This window comes from Mytilus californianus, unplaced genomic scaffold, assembly GCF_021869535.1.
Source record: "Mytilus californianus isolate M0D057914Y unplaced genomic scaffold, xbMytCali1.0.p SCAF_9, whole genome shotgun sequence".
NCBI lineage: Eukaryota > Metazoa > Mollusca > Bivalvia > Mytilida > Mytilidae > Mytilus > Mytilus californianus.
In genome coordinates, this window is record NW_026262745.1 from 14,246,182 (window position 1) to 14,266,671 (window position 20,490).

The 20,490-nt window shown below is 31.9% G+C and overlaps 1 protein-coding gene across 1 annotated transcript; it reads left to right on the forward strand.

The window, feature by feature from the left end:
* On the forward strand, positions 1 to 11,080 carry LOC127714135 (cilia- and flagella-associated protein 97-like). Its single transcript, XM_052220133.1, has 2 exons — positions 1 to 1,046; positions 8,848 to 11,080. Exons 1-2 carry the CDS (start codon positions 78 to 80, stop codon positions 9,238 to 9,240), a joined length of 1,362 nt encoding a protein of 453 aa, XP_052076093.1. The 5' UTR covers positions 1 to 77; the 3' UTR covers positions 9,241 to 11,080.
* Positions 11,081 to 20,490: the final 9,410 nt, after the last annotated feature.

Sequence of the window (20,490 nt, forward strand, 5' to 3'; positions counted from 1 at the left end):
TAAACGTGACGTAAGTAGTTGCTATCAAACAACAGTATGGTTGACATGAAGTGAAGGGGAAAAAAGGTTTGTAAATCATGTCAAAAAGTAATGCAGATGTCGATTATAATTTCTTCGACACACCTAGGGACGACGAACAGGTTCAGGTTCATCATGTTCCACATGTGATTGTTAAGAATCGTCCCCCTCAAAAAGGGGGAACAAAAAATGGACACATTTCTTCCTCTGGCTCTGACTCCTACACCAGTGACAGCTTGACCGATTCAAGTGGCAGTGATGATGAGACTGCAAGGAGCAAGGGGAAAAAAAGTTACAGTAAAAATAAACCAGTAGTTGTGTCAAAGAAATATTCAGAATCTGGAAGTTCTAGTGCATATTCGTATGGTTCATCAGATGAAGATTTTGAAGATGATGACAGTCCCCGTAAGAAAAATACGAAAAGTGTTTCATCAAGTAAGAGTCAAAAAACGCAGGCTTGGGAAATTAATGGTTCATCAAATAACAATAATGAAACAAGACCGAAATCTGCAAAATTCAGGAATAGATCAAAAGAAGAGTCGACTAGACATTCAAAATCTGATTCAGACAGTGAAATAACAGATGTTTCACCATTAAATTCTCCACGTTCAACACCTAGTAGGTCACAAAAACAAGGACTCAACAATGTGCAATATACCTCATCACAAACACAGTCAGGGGATGGCGAAATAAAACTACAGAGTGATAAAATTGATCTTAGATTGTTAATGGATGCTGTATCAGAAATAGACAAACAAGAGAGACTGAAATCAAATACCAGAAGAGTAATGTTTGAACCTCCTAATTCTAAAGGAGGACAGAAAAATCATTATTCATTTGATAAAAGTCGTATATCAGACATTGAAAAGGAGAACCAAAGACTTTTACGACAAATAATGCAACAAATAGGACCAAAACAAAAGCGACAGCAACCCAAAATTCAACATCAAGTTCCGAGAGTTGATAGACTGACATCCTCAGCAGTTAACAGGAGAAAACAACAAACAAAAATAGAAGAAGAAAATATGGTAAATTTTAGTGTTAGTGTTGAAACAGTATAAACAGACAATTATTAAATATTTCATACACATGCTAAACATGTTAAAACATTTGTTAATATAAAACAAGGAGATGTGGAATGATTGTCAAAGAGACAACTATCTAACAGGGATCAAATAACATGGAATTTTAAAAACAACTCAATTTCACTGCAATACATGTATGCCTTTAACAATGAGAAAAGCCCATAATGATAATTAGCTATTATAAACAACCCTGACATGACATTATGATATAATTCAAAAGAATAAGTTATTAGTGACATATCATGCTATATCTCAAGTTATGCCAAAAAGTGTACCAACACCGCCTACAGTTTGTACCAAACATTTTTCAGTGCATACATCATGTACATTTACAAGAGTACAAATAGTTGGAATAAAAATGTTTTCATTGTATGTCATTTTTGTATTAATTATATCTGTATATCAAAAGTAGACTTGAAAGAAGTGGAGAAAAATAAATGTTTGTAGAAATATACAATTACATATTTATTTTAAAGGTTACAAAAATGTATTATACATGAAAACAATGTTTTTCATTATCCATGAAAATTCAATTCATTCAGTCAGTCGATTATACATTCATGTATAACTGAATTTCTCATTTGCATAGACACTGGTGACTTTTTGTGTAGGTGTACTTGTATACATAACATACATGTATATTGTATCTATTAGTAACTACATTTTACATTTGTTACGTACACATACTTGTTGCTTGATTTAAAACCTTTACACACTCTAAAGTCTGAAAGTTTTGTGACTGAAGATCTAAGACTTATTATTTGAATGGATTTTTTCACTATACAGATTTAACTTCATGAGCATGGAATATTCCAGCCACTATCCTAACCATCCTCCTGGTTTACAGAGTGGACATTTTACATGTTAGTTACATCATGTACATGTATGTCTACTTTCCCTAAGCTACTTTTTTAACATTTTTTTTACATTTAAATGTTGAACTGTTGGGGAAGAAAATAAAACTGCAAGCATACATCATTACATGTACATTGTACAAGACCAAGAAATACATTTTGTATCAGGCACCCTCTTGTAACATGTGTAAGAGTCGTTTATGATTGTAGTGAGCCTTGAAAAAAGGCATGAAATCAAATATTTTCAAGTGCCCAATGGCCATCTATAATTGAATTTTATGCTTGGCCTTATCAAGTAGGCAGTGAGCTTATACCTGACATACATCTAACATTAGTCATGTTAGTAAATGAAGCTTAATGATAATGGTGAGAAAATGTAGATAGAAAAAATATTGATTTACATGTATCTGACAGACAGATGTTAATATATCATGTCACAGTTCTGCATGTATTGATTTCATATTTATCACACTTTCAATGATATTCAAATTAAAGTAACTAATTAGTACTAATGTAATTTATACATCATGTACATGTATATATTTGAGTGTGATAAATTTATAATTACTGAAAAATAAAATCCAGGTGATTTTAGCTCAATTCACAAATGTAATTGTTTAGAATTGAACATGTAGAATGTGCTAAGTTTAAACGGTTATATCTTTGAAATACTATAAATATTTACAGAGATTTTACAGTTGAATGATACAACGTAGCAAAAAACAAAAAATGACAAAATTTACATATTTTTACAAATTATACATATATTTTGTAAGTGGATAATATTGAGCTCATGCAAGTACCACAAAAATATTTAGGTGGAGAGTGTTGAGATGATAAGGTTAAAGGACAAAAATTGTCTTATATCTTGAAAATCATAATTCTTTTTGAATAAATGCATACATTGAATCACTTTACTTGAAATCATCCATTGGTATAGAGCTAAATTAAGATAAATTTTACAAGAAAGTTAAATTTAAAAAAAAAATGGATAAACTAGTCCATTTGTTACCTGGCCAAAAGGTACATTTTTGTTTAGGGGCCAGCTGAAGCCTGCCTCTGGGTGCGTGATTTTTTCGCTGTGTTGAAGACCCATTGGTGGCCTTGGGCTGTTTTCTGCTCTTTGGTTGGGTTGTTGTCTCTTTGACACATTCCCCATTTCCATTCTCAATTTTACATGTATGATGTAAATATTGCTGTTTCAGATTAAAAGACAAACACCTTATTAGAAAAATAAGTTGTTCTAAAATATTTATTATTCAATATTATGAACTAAATTGTGAAATGTCTTATGATCAGGATTTATGAAAAAGCTTGGATCTAGCATAAAGGTGTCAAACAATATTTATACTACAGCCGTACAGGTGTAAAAAATTCCTTAAGGTTAGATTATTGGCAAATAAGTCATAGTAATCACGTTTTAAAATATAGCTTCCTAAATCATTTCATTCTCTATTTAAACCTACAAAATTAATGTATATAACATGTACCTTTGTGATAGCTTCAAAAGTAAGTTAGTATTACAGTATTATTTATTAATATATTCTAAAGAAAGCAAGACATGTACATTCCTGGAAGTATTGATAAAATTGAGAATTATATATACTGACGGACTTTAAAAACGCCACACACATTCTGGTGATTTATTTTTACCAAATCATGATTGATCCTCATATAACTACTATGCTTGCCTACCATACTTCTTTCTGTTTAGAAAAATCCAATACCTGACTTACCTGAGGTTATTGAATTTGAACATACTGGATTATTCAGGGCGCACAAATTTCTTAAAGCGAAATTTGAAACCCATAAATGATTTTTTTAAGATTTTTTTCTTCCTGAAACAATTCTTTCAATCCATACCCACACTTAAATCAGTAAAAAATGTTGCTTTTCAATATTGCCGAGACTGAGCAATGAAAATCCGAATCAGGCCTGAAGAATATTGCAGACAGGGATACGTGAACGTGCTGTTACCAGACAATTTCATGTCATAAACTCCTCTTACTGTCCTTACAACAAAGCTACAGGTAGACAGGATTTGTTGATAACCTGAAGAATATTGCAGGCAGGGATACCTGAACGTGCTGTTAACAAGACAATTTCACGTCATAAACTCCTCTTACTGTCCTTACAACAACGCTACAGGTAGACAGGATTTGTTGATAACCACCCATGACCAAATCAATATGTAGTGACAACAGTTCTGCCAACTTTTAATAATGCAAATGCGTGAGATTTGGACAAAATTGTAAAGATCAAAGAGAAAAAACAATAGCTCAAAGGAAAATGCCGCCAAATAAGCATGAAAATGCGTGAGTCTCACGCTAAAAACACGTTGGCAGCCCTGTGACAACGCCACCTCAATAATATTTCATTATGTAATGTCATTTGCGAGACATGCATGACATGTTAACGGCCACAACATCAACTGCTAATCAAGTCGTAGAATGCCATGGCAGACAGATTTACGCCATAAATGTTTCCCATATACTGAAATGCCAAAGAATCGACTGCAGAAAAACATTTAAAGCCCTAAAGTTTGAACGGCATAATTGCCAAAACACATTGTAATGGGTGGGACAGACGCCAAATCAGAAGGTACAAAACAGAACTCAAAACATGCCCAACAAAACTGGTTGACCTTTCTGTCAATCATTTAGGCGATGGTTACAGGCAGGCATTGCCTACGATGGTGACACATCCATTGATAAGGGGAAAACCAGGGTTTCTGAGTGCATACCACATGATTTGAACATTAAACATGACGTCATCAGTTCAACTTTCAAACTGCAAACTTTTTTAGACAATAAAGTAATGAACGAAATTTATGTTTATACATGAAAATGAGAATTAAGAAGAATAATCTAGTGTTGCGTTTTTAATGTCTGTCAGTATATCAAACCAATGTCTATGCAGGCATTAATGGCAGTCTGTACCAAAATCTTCTCCAGCTGCTAGTCTGAGGTGGCTAAACAAAGTTTTTTGCAAATACTTACTTGTCCTGTTAAATTTTATTAATCTGGGGTATGGGACTAGTTGCTAACAGTGCACCCATTAATGGGACAAAATGTAAAAAAAATCATTGCTTTTATAGGAAACTACATTTTATTGCACTAATTCAAATGTATCAAAATTGACTACTGGTTTAGGAATTTAAAGGCAATACTTTTATATAATACAAATGTACATGTATATTTTGATTGTATAAAACAAATGGATACACATATATAAATAAAGTAAAGATCACACACCATGTAACAAAATGACGTTTAACATGGTTAAGGAATGCAAATTTTTTTCAGAATGGATTTAAACTTTAAACTGGGTTTGATTGCATTTTTAGAGATTAAATGGTGCCAAACATGTAGCATATTATCATAATATATATAACATTTGTTTTCCTGCAGTATACCTAAACCATTAACGAGGCAATACTTTCATTTCATTAGACAATGTTTATTCAGCAAATTTATTTAAATCTGGAATAATTTTGAATTCTGGAAAATTGATAAGAAATATATGATGGAAACTAACCCAATTTAGGAGGGTTATAAGGGGATTAGTTAGTTCATACTGAAATATCAGTGAAAGTAACCCTCTTTAGTTGGCTTAGTTTTCCTCATACACTTCTTATCAATTCAAAATTATTCCAGATTCAAATATTTCCTTGTTAACAGATCTAAGCAAGCAAAAGTCATAGAGAAAAAACTTTTTTTAGTTGATACATTTTTGTACATGTATCATGTTTAGTGAGGAATGTCCACAGTAAAATAAGATAACCATGACCTTTATTGTACAAACGAATGGCTTTGTTTATTGTCCATTTAGTTTGATAGGTCCAGATCTAAGCAACAATAATTCATAGAGCAATGAGTTTTTTATCAGCTGATTCATGGTTTGTGATAAACGTTCAAACAGACATTAGGTTACATACAAAAATGTTTATATCCTTCATTAATGATTTTGATTTTTAAAAAATATATAAAATAGATAATAGCCTGGATTTGCTGCCTCCTATAGTCCCAGTGGCGGATCCAGAAATTTTCATAAGGGGGGCCCACTGACTGCCTATGAGGGGGCCCGCTCCAGTCATGCTTCAGTGATTCCCTAAATAATCAACCAAATTTTTCCCCAAAAAGGGGGGGGGGGGCCTGGAAAACCCTCTAAATCCGTCTCCGAGTCCTACTTGGTTTAGTAAAAATTATATAGGCCACAAAGGGCCCTTGGTTAGGCTGGATACAGTGAAGTCTGCAATTTTTTTTCTCTTTAAGTGTTTTTTGTATTTGTGAGTTCTAGAGAATTTAAGTGTTGATATAAAGATGCAGCAATCAAAAAATATTGGGGAACATAATATAGGAGCTCTTACAGGCTTATATTTAGGTCAGTAACAAAGAATACAGCATTGCTGTTGAGCGCTAAGATTCAGTGTCTTCTCAACACTTCCTCTTGTATTCTGTAAACCATTGATGCTTGGTATGCTTGTACAATGTCATCCATGAATTTCAGTTTCAATTAGAGTATGTGGCTGTGCCTGTTTTAGTCAATCTTTAAACTGTTGTTTGTCTTTTTCGTTATTTTGCTATTTTCAAAGGTGTTGTTTGTTTTTCTTTGACAAAAAATGTTTTTTATTGCCTGCACTGATACCTTCTCCCCACTTTTTTTAAACATCTCTAAATGATTTGTCCCAGTAGACATTTGTTTACATAATTATGGCACTTGTCTTTCAGTCTAGATATATTAAGTGGATATTTGGCCTTTTTATAAACATATACATTTGTAATTCTTTAAGTTTATATAACTAGTATAAGTTCCAATATTTTTCAAGATTAATTATATGTTAAGCAGCTATAGGCAGCCTTCACGATCAACTTTTGAGTCCACAAGCCCACAGCTCAATTTTTTGAAAATTTTAGTTGGATTCTGTTGGCTTGTGGAGAAGAATTTTACAAGTCCAAAAGCAATTTTACAAGCCAATGCCGTAGGACTTGTGGTTAAGCGTGAAGACTGATAGGTATAAAGGAAATCACTGATTTTGATCGCAAAATGAGTTTAGTCATATTTTGACTTTGAGTGCTTGGAATTGCCTTGAATAGCTTGTATGAGTATATTTAGATCTTTTCATATACTATTTGTAGTGTTGCATTTTTTAGTCTGTTATCATTGGTTGCAAATATAGCATTATCCACATGAAAAATTGCAAGGAAATTTCTTCTTTAAAATAATTTATCATTAGAAACCAAACTTAACTTATCCTAACAATATTTGCATGTTATATGTAAAATTGAGGCTGAGTGATTCAGATTGATTTATGACAAATTCTGGCTTCTTATATCCTCTAGTTTTGTAAAGTAGGATGAACAAATGTTCCAGCATTAGGTCACTGTAAAGTTTTGTTAAGGCTCATCACACAATGTTTTCTGAATTTTTTTTATTTTCAACATGTTTAACATTATACATTGTAAATAATAAACATAAATTATACTTGGTTGTCAGAGTGAAAGTGTAAATGTTTTCTTTTATGTACATTTAACCACACATAATGGGATCTTAAAAACTATTCTCCGAAACCTTGGTTTGAAACTTTTAAGACATTTACACTAGTTCAAGTCACCTTAGTATTCCAGATAGGTATATTTGTTCAGTATTTAAATTACGTCCACAATCTCTTTAAAAGCTTTCAAAATGTGGAAACTCATTTAAGGCATATTTCAATTCATTATATTACGGCTGTTCATGTAGAACCTATTTTATATACTGATCTTACTATAGATTAAAATATTAAGTCTGAAAATCAGAAGTGTGCGGAAAGGTATGGTAACTTTGGTGAATTACCAGACTGTTTGTTAACATGAAAAATCAATGGACGGAAGCATAGTAGCTTCAGACTGTCATATTCAATCTACCTGAAAATCAAGATATTAATCCACCCGTGTAAATAAAATATACACAATTCAATTTAATCTAAACTTAGCATTTATGGACAATTGCCAACATTGCATGTATAGAAAAAACAGTGTAGACATGAACCCTTTATTCGCTTCTTAAATAAATATTTTTCTTTGAGTAATCAGCACCAGACATATTGGGATAAGATCAAAATCATCACAGTTTTTGGGCAAGTTAAATAAGGTGTCGTTATTGAATCATAGGAGAAATATTGACATTTCGTAATTATTAAATCCATATTTGCATAAAAGGTGGCGTGAAATCTATATTTTTCACAATATGAAATTGAGGAGATGTGATGATAATGCAAATGAAGCAATTATTTTCCAATAATGATTGTTTATTTGTAATTCACAGCATGTTTACATCGAATGATTTCATTAAAACTTGAAAAGATTTAATTATTGTAAGGTGCACTAGATGGCAGTTACAGTTAACACTTTTATGTTTTTATTAAGTTTAATAGTATTTAAATTTTATTCAAACTTTTTAACTATATTTTTGTCATGTTAACACATGCTAGTTATATCAATTTAATTGATATGGTATTCCATTAACTACCAGGAACTCTTCATCAGTCAGTTAGAGGGTCCTATTGGCTATGTGGAATATCAACATACATTTTTTGTACATTGAATAAAAAGACATATCAAATGTGTCACTTACAGAGGTTGGACTGTATTAGGAAGGTGTAAAGTACATTCATACCAAGCTATTCTATGTTCTCTATAAAAAGATATATCACAGGGAGAGGGATGGGGTATATATGAGCTAAACCTCTTTAAGTCTTATACACATATATCTGTGCTTAAAAAATTACAATAGAAGTACATAAGTTTTATCTAAACACTGCTTTTAAGATATGCGTTTACATGGTAATTAGAACGTATGGACAGCATGGTGTACCACTATTTAAAAAGTTTCTGATTTTATCTTTTCAGAAATTTCTCAATAGATTGCAGAAAGCAAAGGCATCCAGGGGATTGTCAAGAAAGGAACAATTAGATGAGTATTCCAGAGCAACATTATATGGTGTGCCGATAGCTGCAGTGCATGAGCAGATGGAGCAAGAAAGGCTCGACTCAACTTACATGAGAAGTGCAAGTAGTCTCAACTCAACACTTGGAATCACACAAGGTAGAAGGTCAAGGCCAACAAGTGCAAAATCTAATGCCAGCTCAATTCGCCCAGGAAGTGCTAAATCTACATTGTCTACAGCTAGCCGTGTAAGCCGTGGTTGCAGACCAGGCAGTGGTAAAGTGTACAGACCTACAGACAGTCATCCAGCTTGGGATGGTCGTCCGGCATGGGATGATAGATTTTCATATTCATAATCACTTTAAATATTTATTAACAATCTATTGTCATATTGTTGGCGCCATTTTTCATTTTTACTCAAATAATTGTAATAAACTGAATTACACCTGGGACATTTGGGAGATGTGTTTAATACTTAAAATGTGAAGGAATGCAAAAAATGAGCAGAAAAAAAGCAACCTCAATGAATACTTGGTGGCTAGTTATTCAGAGTGCTTAAGTACGTGTTAATATATTAGAATTAGTAGTTTTTTTCTTTATACAATTTTTGATTTTTATACAAATTAAAGTTGATCAGTACGTTTGTACTAAATGGCAATCTGAATCTGTTTATATTAAACCTGATTCAGTAGGTATTGCTAGGTAAATGGCATGACAGAACTGTAATAAAAGTCAATGAAGTAAAACCCATGCATGGTCTACTTAGCATTTACAAGTACCAGAATACTTTTATTTCACAAGTTTTAAAAAAGCAATGTTACAATGAATTTCATTAAATGATCATAAAAGAATTTGGTGCAAGTTTTTTTTCAGTACAGAAAATTTCTTTAAATTTTTTTTTCAAGTCTCAGAAATTTATTATTCATATATACATGATATATATTCATTATTGGCTGATCAAATCTTGTGAAAAGATGACAAGATTTGATTTTAAATACAATTTTTTACATAGAAAAGAGTAGTTTCAATTTTATTATGGTAAATATGCCATTATTGTTTGTATATATAAATATATTTTGTCTTTATGAAGTTTGTCTCAAATTGCTCATTGAAAGTAGATTAGGATTATTTCTATTAGAATGTTGGATGTGTAAATTGTAATTGATATGTATGTGGCATTTTGGATCACAATCTAGACAGTCCAATGTCAGTTGTCTATAGTAATAGTTAAATTTGGTGTATTGTTTAATGTTACCCAGTATTTATACATAGAACATGTTTGTTTTTTCAAACTTAAACAGTTTGATACACAAAAAAAGCACTTATTATTAATGCAGTAGAAGTTTATAATTTGAATATGAATTTTAATTCCCATGTGGAGTTAAATATTTACACAGGATTTGTACAATTCAATAAAATTTCCATTTTTATTGATTTTGAATTGATTTTATGCTGATTGAATAGTTTGTTATGAAATATTGATATTTTGTAAGCAGTTATCATATTAGTTATGTCTATTGTTAAAAATAAGGTTAAATGTAACAAGCAACTTAAAAATAAAGGTTAACTTTTATAGGTGAACTTTTTTTTTTATAAAGACAAAAAAAGTTTACCCTTGTATACAGAAAAATGGTTATAAACATGATATAAAGGAATTAGTTCAATTTCTAAAAGTTGATAACAGATCTACATTAAACGTAATTGAATTGAGATTCATACCCCCACCCCCTTTCTTTGTAGTTAAAATGTACTAAACAATAGAAATAGTTATTTTTATTACAAATTTTTAAATAAAATTGTCTGTAAGTAATAATGGATAATTTTTCATTTCATAGTTATAACACTAATTGTAAGATTTTAATGAAAATGTTACAAATCCTTAAAATGTAAGCTTAGTCGTTTTTTTCCTTATGAAAATATCTATTGAAAATGCAAAGGAGCTTTTTTCATATATAGTATAGAAATTTATGTATATCAGTGAAAAGACATATAACACTTAAAAGGAGACTGAAATAGGCTTAGAACTTACTTTTCTAAATTGTTCAGTTTGTATGATGTTTGTAAAGTAAAATGTAGAATGGTTTACATATTTTGTTGTTTTATATGTAAACAGAAATTTTGATAAGATTGAAAGAATCTAGTGAATCTATTGTTCTGTCTCAGCTTGTAGATATTATTAAAGAGAAAAAGACAAAATTGTTTTGATTACTTTAACTCATATAGGCAATAGTTGGTTTGCAGTTGTAAAGCGAGATCATATCTATCTGAAAGACCTATGTTAAAAACATTTCTGTTAAACTTTCTTGGCTTCTATGAAAGGGAATGATTTTATATTTGGTTTGCAGCTTGATAATGTTGAGTTATAGTCTGTAAGCAATTTTTATACGCCCCTCAAAATTTTGACGGGACGTATTATGGTATACAAATGTCGTCTGTCTGTCCGGCGTAAACATGTCGCACCGTAACTTGAGAACGACTTATCCAAATTTCATGAAACTTAATATAGTTGTTTCTTATGATGGTCAAACGATCTGTATACTTTTTGGTGAAAATAAGATTAAAACTTTTTGAGTTACGGGACTTAGTAACTAAAAAACAGGTGTGTGTTTTTTGTCACATGTCGCGCCGTATCTCAAAAAAAAATTATGATTATTGCTTAAAACTTTACACACTTCTTAGTTATATTAATCTTAAGATCTGTATACTTTTTGGTGATGATTCAAAATTTATTTTTGAGTTGTTGAGTATTTTGTAAAAAAAGGGGGAGGGGTTTTTCACATGTCGCGGCGTATCTCAAAAACATTTTATGATTATTGCTTAAAACTTAACACACTTCTTAGTTATATTAATCTTAAGATCTGTAAGCTTTTTGGTGATGATTCAAAATTTTATTTTTGAGTTATTGAGTATTTTGTAAAAAAAAGGGGGAGGGATTTTTCACATGTCGCACCGTATCTTTAAAACGATTTATGATTATTGCTTAAAATTTTACACACTTCTTAGTTATATTAATCTAAAGATCTGTATACTTTTTGGTTTTGATTCAAAATTTTATTTTAGAGATATTGATTTTTTTTTTTAAAAAGGGGGGTTTTCACATGTCGCGCCGTATCTCAAAAATGATTTATGACTATTGCTTAAAATTTTACACACTTCTTAGTTATATTAATCTAAAGATCTGTTTACTTTTTGGTTTTGATTCAAAATTTTATTTTAGAGATATTGAGTTTTGGGAAAAAAAAAAGGGGGGTTTTTGCATGTCGTGCCGTATGTCAGAAACTATTTATGATTATTGCATAAAAATTCACACACAAGACGACGGGCGTATCATGCGCTCATGGCGCAGCTGTTTATTAGATCTGCCATGTAATTACTTTCTTGTTTGCTAATAGTTTGAAATTTACAACACTCATTGTACATGAAAAATTTTTGTCAAACTTTTCTTAGCTTCTATGGAAAAAAAAATTAGATTTTTTGTCTTGAGCTTGAAAATGTTGAGTTTCAGGGCTTAAGCAATTTTAACATGTGCAGTGCCAGTGTAGCAATACTCTTTGTTTAAGGGAAATTTCCGTCAAAGTTTTTTTGCATCAACTGAGGTCCAGACCTGATATTGGTCTTGTAAATGTTAAAAAATGCATCTGTACATCAACTTGTGGGTTTGAAAATATTGTCTTATGAGCCATGAATCAAATCTCAGTATTCTTGTAATGACAAACTCACTTCCAGAAAGAAGCCATATTAGTTTAGGGTCTATAGGTAAGATCAGTCAAGATTACCTTTTAGGGATTTCCCCTTTGCAGCTCAGCTTGCCCAAAAGGCCAAGTGAACTATTTTCATCACTTAGGCATTTGTCTTTGTTCGTTAACTTTTACCAAAATCTTCGCCTCTAACACTTTTTGTGGATAGTGAACCGGTGGCGTTAACAAACTTCTTAAAATCTTAATAATTCAGAAGGTAGAAGACCTGGATGCTTCATACTTTGTATATATAGATGCTATGATGTGAAGTTTCTGCCTGTCATATGTCCATTGTCCTTGACCTCATTTTCATGATTCAGTGACTACTTGAAAAAAAAGTTATGATTTTTTGTAATGTTAATTTCTCTCTTATTATGAGTAATAGGATAACTATATTTCGTATGTGCTTACCTTGCAAGGTCCTCATGCCTTTGAGACAGTTTTCACTTGACCTTGACCTCATTTCATGGATCAGTGAACAAGGTTTAGTTTTCATGGTCAGGTTCATATCTCAGATACTATAACCAATAGGTCTATTATATTTGGTGTATGTAATGATTGTAAGGTGAACATGTCCAACTGGCAGGTGTCATCTGACCTTGACCTCATTTTCATGGTTCAGTAGTAAAAGTGAAGTTTTTGTGTTTTGGACTTTTTGTTGAGCCTGCAACTTCAGTCGCAGAAAGCTTGATATATGGATAGTGATCCAGCGGCAGCGGTGGAGTTAACTAACTTCTTAAAAGCTTTATATTTTAGAAGGTGGAAGACCTGGATGCTTCATACTTTGTATATAGATGCCTTATGCTATGAAGTTTCCGTCTGTGATATGTCCATTGTCCTTGACCTCATTTTCATGATTCAGTGACTACTTGAAAAAAGTAAAGATTTTTTGTAATGTTAATTTCTCTCTAAATATGAATAATAGGATAACTATATATAAAATGTGCGTACCTTGCAAGGTCCTGATGCCTGTCAGACCGTTTTCATCTGACCTTGAACTCATTTCATGGATCAGTGAACAAGGTTTAGTTTTCTTGGTCAAGTCCATATCTCGGATACTAGAAGCAATAGGTCTACTATATTTGGTTTATGGATTGTAAGGTGTACATTTCCAACTGGCAGGTTTCATCTGACCTTGACCTCATTTTCATTGTTCAGTGGTTAGGGTTAAGTTTTTGTGTTTTGGTCTTTTTTCTAATACTATATGCAAAAGGTCAATTATATTTGGTGTATGGAAATATTTTACGATGTACATGTCAGTCTGGCAGGTTTTATTTGACCTTGACCTCATTTTCACAGTTCATTGCTCAGTGTTAAGTTTTTATGTTTTGGTCTGTTTTTCTTGTAACTACAAAAAATAGGTCAACTATATTTGGTGTATGGAATGATTGTAAGGTGTATAAGTCTGTCTGGCAGGTATCATCTGACCTTGACCTCATTTTCATGGTTCATTGGTCAATGTTAAGTTTTCATGGTTAAGTTTGTTTCTTAGATACTATAAGCAATATGTGAACTATATTTAATGCATAGATTGACTGTAAGGTGTACATGTCTGTCTGGCATGGTTCATCTGACCTTGACCTCATTTTCATGGTTCATAGGTTAATGTTAAGTTTTCCTGGTTAAATTTGTTTCTAAGAAACTATAAGCAATAGGTCAACTATATTTGGTGTATGGAATGATTGTAAGGTGTACATGTATTTCTGGTTTGGTTTATCTGACCTTGACCTCATTGCCATGGATAATGAAAAATGTTAAGTTTATGTGACACTTGTAGTAAAACCTTTATCTTTAAGACAACTTTCAACATAAAATCAATGGTCAGTAAAGCAGGTGAGACATTTCAGCGTTTGCACTCTTGTTTTGCATTTTTGCATATTATCTTAAAAATTGTTAAAGATAGATAAAACTTTAAACAGCTAAAATGATCAGGAAGATAAGATCTGCAAATAGATCAGAAAAAATGAAATCATCAGTTTTTTTTTATAGGAGAAATTGCCTCTAATTGATGATTCAGATAACCCTTTTTGTGTCCCCTGCAAGGAAAGTCTCAGTATGCGTGATATAGGTATTACCGGCACTATCCATCGGCAGCAGCAATGTTAACTATTTGTTAAAAGATTTATATTTCAGAAGGTAGAAGACCTGGATGCTTCATACCTTGTATGCTTTTACCTCATGCAACCAAGTTTCCTTCTGTCACATGTCCATTGTCCTTGACCTCTCTTTCATTGTTCTGTGACTACTTGAGAAAACAATATAGATTTTTTGTCATGTTAATTTCTCACTTACTATGAGTTATAGGATAACTATATTTGGTATATGGGTTCTTTGCAACATGTACATGTCCTTCAGACAGGATTCACTTGACCTTAACATCATTTCATGGATCAGTGATCAATGTTAAGTTAAGTGATTAGGTGTTTCTCAGATACTATAAGCAGTAGGTCAACTATATATGGTGTATGGAATGATCGTAAAGGTTACATGTCAGTCTGGCAGGTTTCATCTTATCTTAACTTCATTTACATGGTTCATTGGTCAATGTTAAGTTTTTGTGTATTGGTCAGTTTTTCAAGTACTATAACCAATAGGTCAACTATATTTGGTGTATGGAATGATTGTAAGTTTTACATGTCTGTCTGACTGGTATCATCTGACCTTGACCTCATATTTATGGTCCATTGGTCAATGTTAAGTTTTTGTGTTTTGGTCTGTTTGTCAATTACTTATAGCAATAGGTCAGCTATATTTGATGTATGGACATTGCAAGGTGTACATGTCTGTCTGGCAGGTATAATCTGACCTTGACCTCATTTTCATGGTTCATTGGTCAATGTTAAATGTTTGTGTCTTGGTCTGTTTTCCATTACCATAAGCAATAAGTCAACTATATGTGGTGTATAAAAAAATTGTAAGGTGTTAATGTCTGACAGGATTTATCTGACCTTGGCCTCATTGTCATAAATTTTTAAAAATGTTAAAGTTTATGTGGTACTTTTAGTAAAAACTTTATCTTTAAGACTCTCAACATAAAATCAATGATCAGTAAAGCAGGCCAGACATTTCAGCATGTGCACTCTTGTTTGTTTTTTGGGCAAAAACTATAGAAGATGGAGAGAAACTGCAAACAGAAAAAATGATCAGCAATAGAAGATAGATAAAAAATGGATTTTAGTTGTGAAATATGTTCTTGTCTGCAATGTCTTAAAGATGGTGTGAGCTTTTGCCATCACATGGCATCTGTCATGATTCAGTAAAGAGTTATTGCCCTTAAACAAGGATTTTTTTACTAGTTTCTTGCCTATTATCTCTTAAACTATTATGCATAGGTAGAAACTGCAAACAGGGCAAATAATCAGAACTACAAGATCTACAAAAATGTCAGTACAACCAAAATAATTGTATTTGTAGCCTTAAACAACAATTTTTGAATAATTTTTGTGTCTTTTCAAATTATTTTTCAAAGATCTTCTCTGAATCTACTGAATTTCTACCAATTTCAACCAGACTTGGGGTGAATGATCCTTAGGCTATCTAGCATAAAGTTTGTATTTTTTATGGTCAGTCAACAAACATGGCCACCATGGAAAAAATAGAATATAAGGGTAAAATGCATCATTTGTCTATTTTGCAAACCATGATAGATAAGAGAAAATCTGACAGGGGCAAACATGTTCATGGAGTTTTCAATTACATTTTATTCCTTTTTATGTATTAAGAAATTTTATATTTTGTCTTGAACTGTATAATGTTGAGTTCTACAGTGCATTTTGTAAGCAATTTTTAGACCTGCCAGGCAGTTACTGTGTGTTTTACCATACTCTAAGGTGTTATTATGCCCTGACATGGAAAAGGAGATGTGGGTAAAAATCAAAGTGAAAGCTAACCAACAATGTTTAAGTCAAAGACATATAGAGGTCAAAATATTTGCCTTTGACTTTAAGGTCAGATTTCTGTATTGCTTGCACTGTAATCGTGTACCAGCAAGACATTGGTCATCCTTTCATTAAACATAGAGGTATTAAGCCTGTTGTATTAAAATGTAATATGAACTCGAAATAAACAGACGAGACCAATTTCAATGTGCTGGACATGTTTCAGAATAACCTTCGTCGGTTAATATGATACCACCTCTTTGGTCTCGGGGTAGTGTTCTCATCTAGATAAGGGGTTTTAATTGGGTTCGATCTCAGCCATACCAAACCATACCCTTCCAGAAAGGAGGAGCCATATTAGTTTAGGGACTATAGGCCAGATCAGTCAAGATTACCTTTTAGGGATTTCCACTTTTCAGCTTAGCTGGCCCAAAAGGTCGCCAAGTGAACTATTTTCGTCACTTCTAGGCAATTGTCATTGTCCGTTAATACTTTTGCAAAAATCTTCGCCTCTGACACTACTGTGCCAATTAGAACCAAACTTGACCACAATTATCCTTGGTGTACTAGTTTAAGAAATGTGCACGATGATTTCGCCTGCGAACCAACATGAAACCATACAAATTGGTATTTGTTGTGTAAAAATCAGTACTTTGATTTGATTCATAATTAATAGTGTGTCAATCCAGTTATTATAAAATTACATTTCATCACTGTTTGCCAAATATATAAATATGTTCGTGATATGTAAATATCAATCTTTGAACGCATTTATAATGAATGATAACTAGCTACAGAAAGACGGCTGCAAATACATGCCGGACTTGTGATTTTTGTTGGCAGTACTTTGTATGGCGTAGGGGAAATAACTCTTGTGAGACAAACTGCAGGGTAGTGCAACTTTCATGATTGGATACGCGTATGGTCCAAATGCTCATATGGTCTGGAACAGATATACATTTGTGTATCTTAATATATAATTTTCAGGTGTATTTTTAAAAAAATGTGGAGTTGAGTCATTAAATTTAGAGCACTTATGGGTCTAAATAGATATAAGAGTGAAGATGTGATATGAGTGCCAATGAGATAACTCTCCTAAAACTATTCTGCTACAACTATCTTCAAAGACCCAGAATGTTGCTGAACACCCGTCCTTCCTCCATGACAAATATCATTTGTTACAGTATCCCCGCAGACATACGGCATCGAAACAATATATCCTTTTTGTTCAGTGTAAATCAAATTAATTATTATATAATGCATGATATAAAGGGAATTCGATATAGACAATTCACTTGGAACCCCATATGCACTTGCTAAAAATCAAATCCTAAGCAATCGTTAGTCTGTTTTATGTTACATTGGAATTTCAACCACAGATAAAAAAAAACAACAACAACAAAAACTTGATCATCCTTCACTCTACTGAATACCAAAATTACAAATGTGTCCTTACAAAACATCGTTATATTGGTGGGTCTTAATTCTATCCAAATTATTAACTTCTGTTTTATCAACGATCAAAACCGGGGTTCGGAGTTATGTGAAACTACCTACCCTAAAAGGCAGTGTGAATCAGACATGGATACTGAAAAAATACAAAGATCTGTAGTCTAAGTTTAGAGAACGTGCAAGAGTATTCCCTTTGTGAAATAGTATATATATACTAACTTGCATCTTAATTCTAATTAAACTGCTTAAAGACATATGAAAAGAATTTGCCAACTTCGTTTAAGAAAATAGAATTGTAAACTTGAATAAAAATGTCTTTAATTATTTAAGGAACATACATCATACTTTGGAAAAAACCCTCTGTGATTCAATCAAAAACCAGGTCGTTATTTTTGTTTGTTTGGATAAATTGTTTCACATTTTGTAGTATTAGTGTCTTTTATCGTGTTTGCGTTGAAAATAGTATCATTTTGACATCCAGATATCCTTTTTGTGTCGTTTATTTGCTGACTCATTGAATCGTGTCACACTGTCTACGTGTTAAAGTAATCTGGTAACAACTCTTTAAGGGGTCTGTTGCAATGCAACATTTCTTCCCCTATCAAACATACCCTCATTTTCAGTGACAGAATATTTTTTCCCCTTCGGGATGCATTCGACTCACATTGCAGAACTTATACATATAAGCTTAATTGTTAGTTTGGTCTTGTTCTGAAAATACATGAAATATTTGCCTCTGAGCGTTATGCAAGCACCAATCAATCATTTCTGTTATTTATATCTAGTTCATAATTAAGAGTTGAAAGGTTGAACTTTTATGTTTCTACCCCAGTAATTTTTATTGAAATATAAGTTTTCTACTATCAAAGAAACTATGCATGTATACCCTCTCCCAATACCAATGTGTCATTGAGGAAATTTTTCAAGTTTTATTTCAAATTAATTTCTACAACTATTGAACAATTTATGTATTCAAAATGTGTCGAAGTTGTATATAGAGAGGAAAAATACTTTATTCCAAAAAAAAAAAAAAAAAAAAGGCACCCACAAGGGGACACAGGTCCATGATTCGATATCGAATGAATAGACTTTTTATAGAAATTACAATTTATTGTTTTGTCAATCCAATTCAATTGAATACTAAAAAGAACTACCATAGCAAATAAATTCGGCACATTCGTAATCAATAATTTGCATATTATTATAGAAAGACATATCTTTATATATCTTTATTCTCAATAAACCATATACATAGGTATAGAGAAGACATTTATGTACAATATTTACAATAAGACAGAACAAACAAAACAATTGCTAAGACAATATATGAAGTACATTTTAGCCAGGAGCACATATACCTATGTTGAAAATCTTTATAAATTTACAAAGTTTAATCAGTTCTGATTTGTTTTTTGAAGACATAATCTGCTTGCATTTAACAATATTTGCATTTTTAAAAATAATAATGTGACATACAATGTGTCCTGTTTTCTTCAAAGTATTTACATTCTAATATGTAATGAAATTCATCGCCAATATCATTTTTATTACATATAGAAGACACAGTCTATTATTTCTAACTATATTATTCCATCCACCCTGTTCAATAGGGAGATTGTGATTTGTGGTCCTAAATCTACACAAATCAATAGATAGTTTGTTCCCAAGAATTTCAAAATAATCTTCTTTTCCAAAAAAAAACCTTTAAAAAGTTTATAATTAATTTAAGTGCTTTTGGTGAGTTTTCAAGCAAAGAATGCCAGACTTGTACAAACTGATCTTTAAGTCTGAGCTTGATGAATGAAACTAATCATTTAATTGCAATTCATAAATGATTGCGTTTCCCACACAATATGGATACCACATTCATTTAGAATAGTCTTTACTCTGTTTAACCATGAAAAATTCACATTGTCATTAATAAACATGTGATAGCACAATTTATATAAAGTATAGGATAGTTTTGTCTCTTTACCAGAGTTTAATTTCCCCCAAAATGAGATCAATCTAGTTTTTATGTCCAAATCTATAGGATATCTCCCAAGCTCCCCATAAATCATATAAGAAAGGTGTTGATGTTTTCAGACTTATAATAATAATTTATAAAATTTTAGTTGTACCCTTTCAATTATGTCATTTTTTCCAATACCCCATAATTTTCAACCGTACAGTAATATTGGTTTCACCATTTTATCAAATAAGTCCAACTGACTACATATAGAAAGATTATGTAGACGACCGAGTCTTACCACTTCGTAAAGAGCCTAAGTAGCCTTTTCTACATTAAATTGTTTTGTTTTATTAAAATTACCTGTTCTTGTTAGAACTATACCCAAGTAGTTAAATTCATCGACGATATCCATTTTTTTTTTCATTAAAGAAAAATTGAAAATTACATGATGGTCGTCTCCTTGAAAAAACCACGACCTTTGTTTTATCAACATTTACTTGTATAGCCTCCATACATCTGTGTAATTTAGAAAACAGTATAATAGTTCGGAGTTCATTTGCGGATTCGGCCATCAAAACAGTATCATCA

What these genes read in the sequence shown, in the direction of transcription:
- LOC127714135 (XM_052220133.1), top strand. Translation starts at nt 78, where the DNA reads ATGTCAAAAAGTAATGCAGATGTCGATTATAATTTCTTCGACACACCT. An exon ending in AAATAGAAGAAGAAAATATG is followed by an intron (nt 1,047 to 8,847) that starts GTAAATTTTAGT and finishes TTATCTTTTCAG; the next exon opens with AAATTTCTCAATAGATTGCA.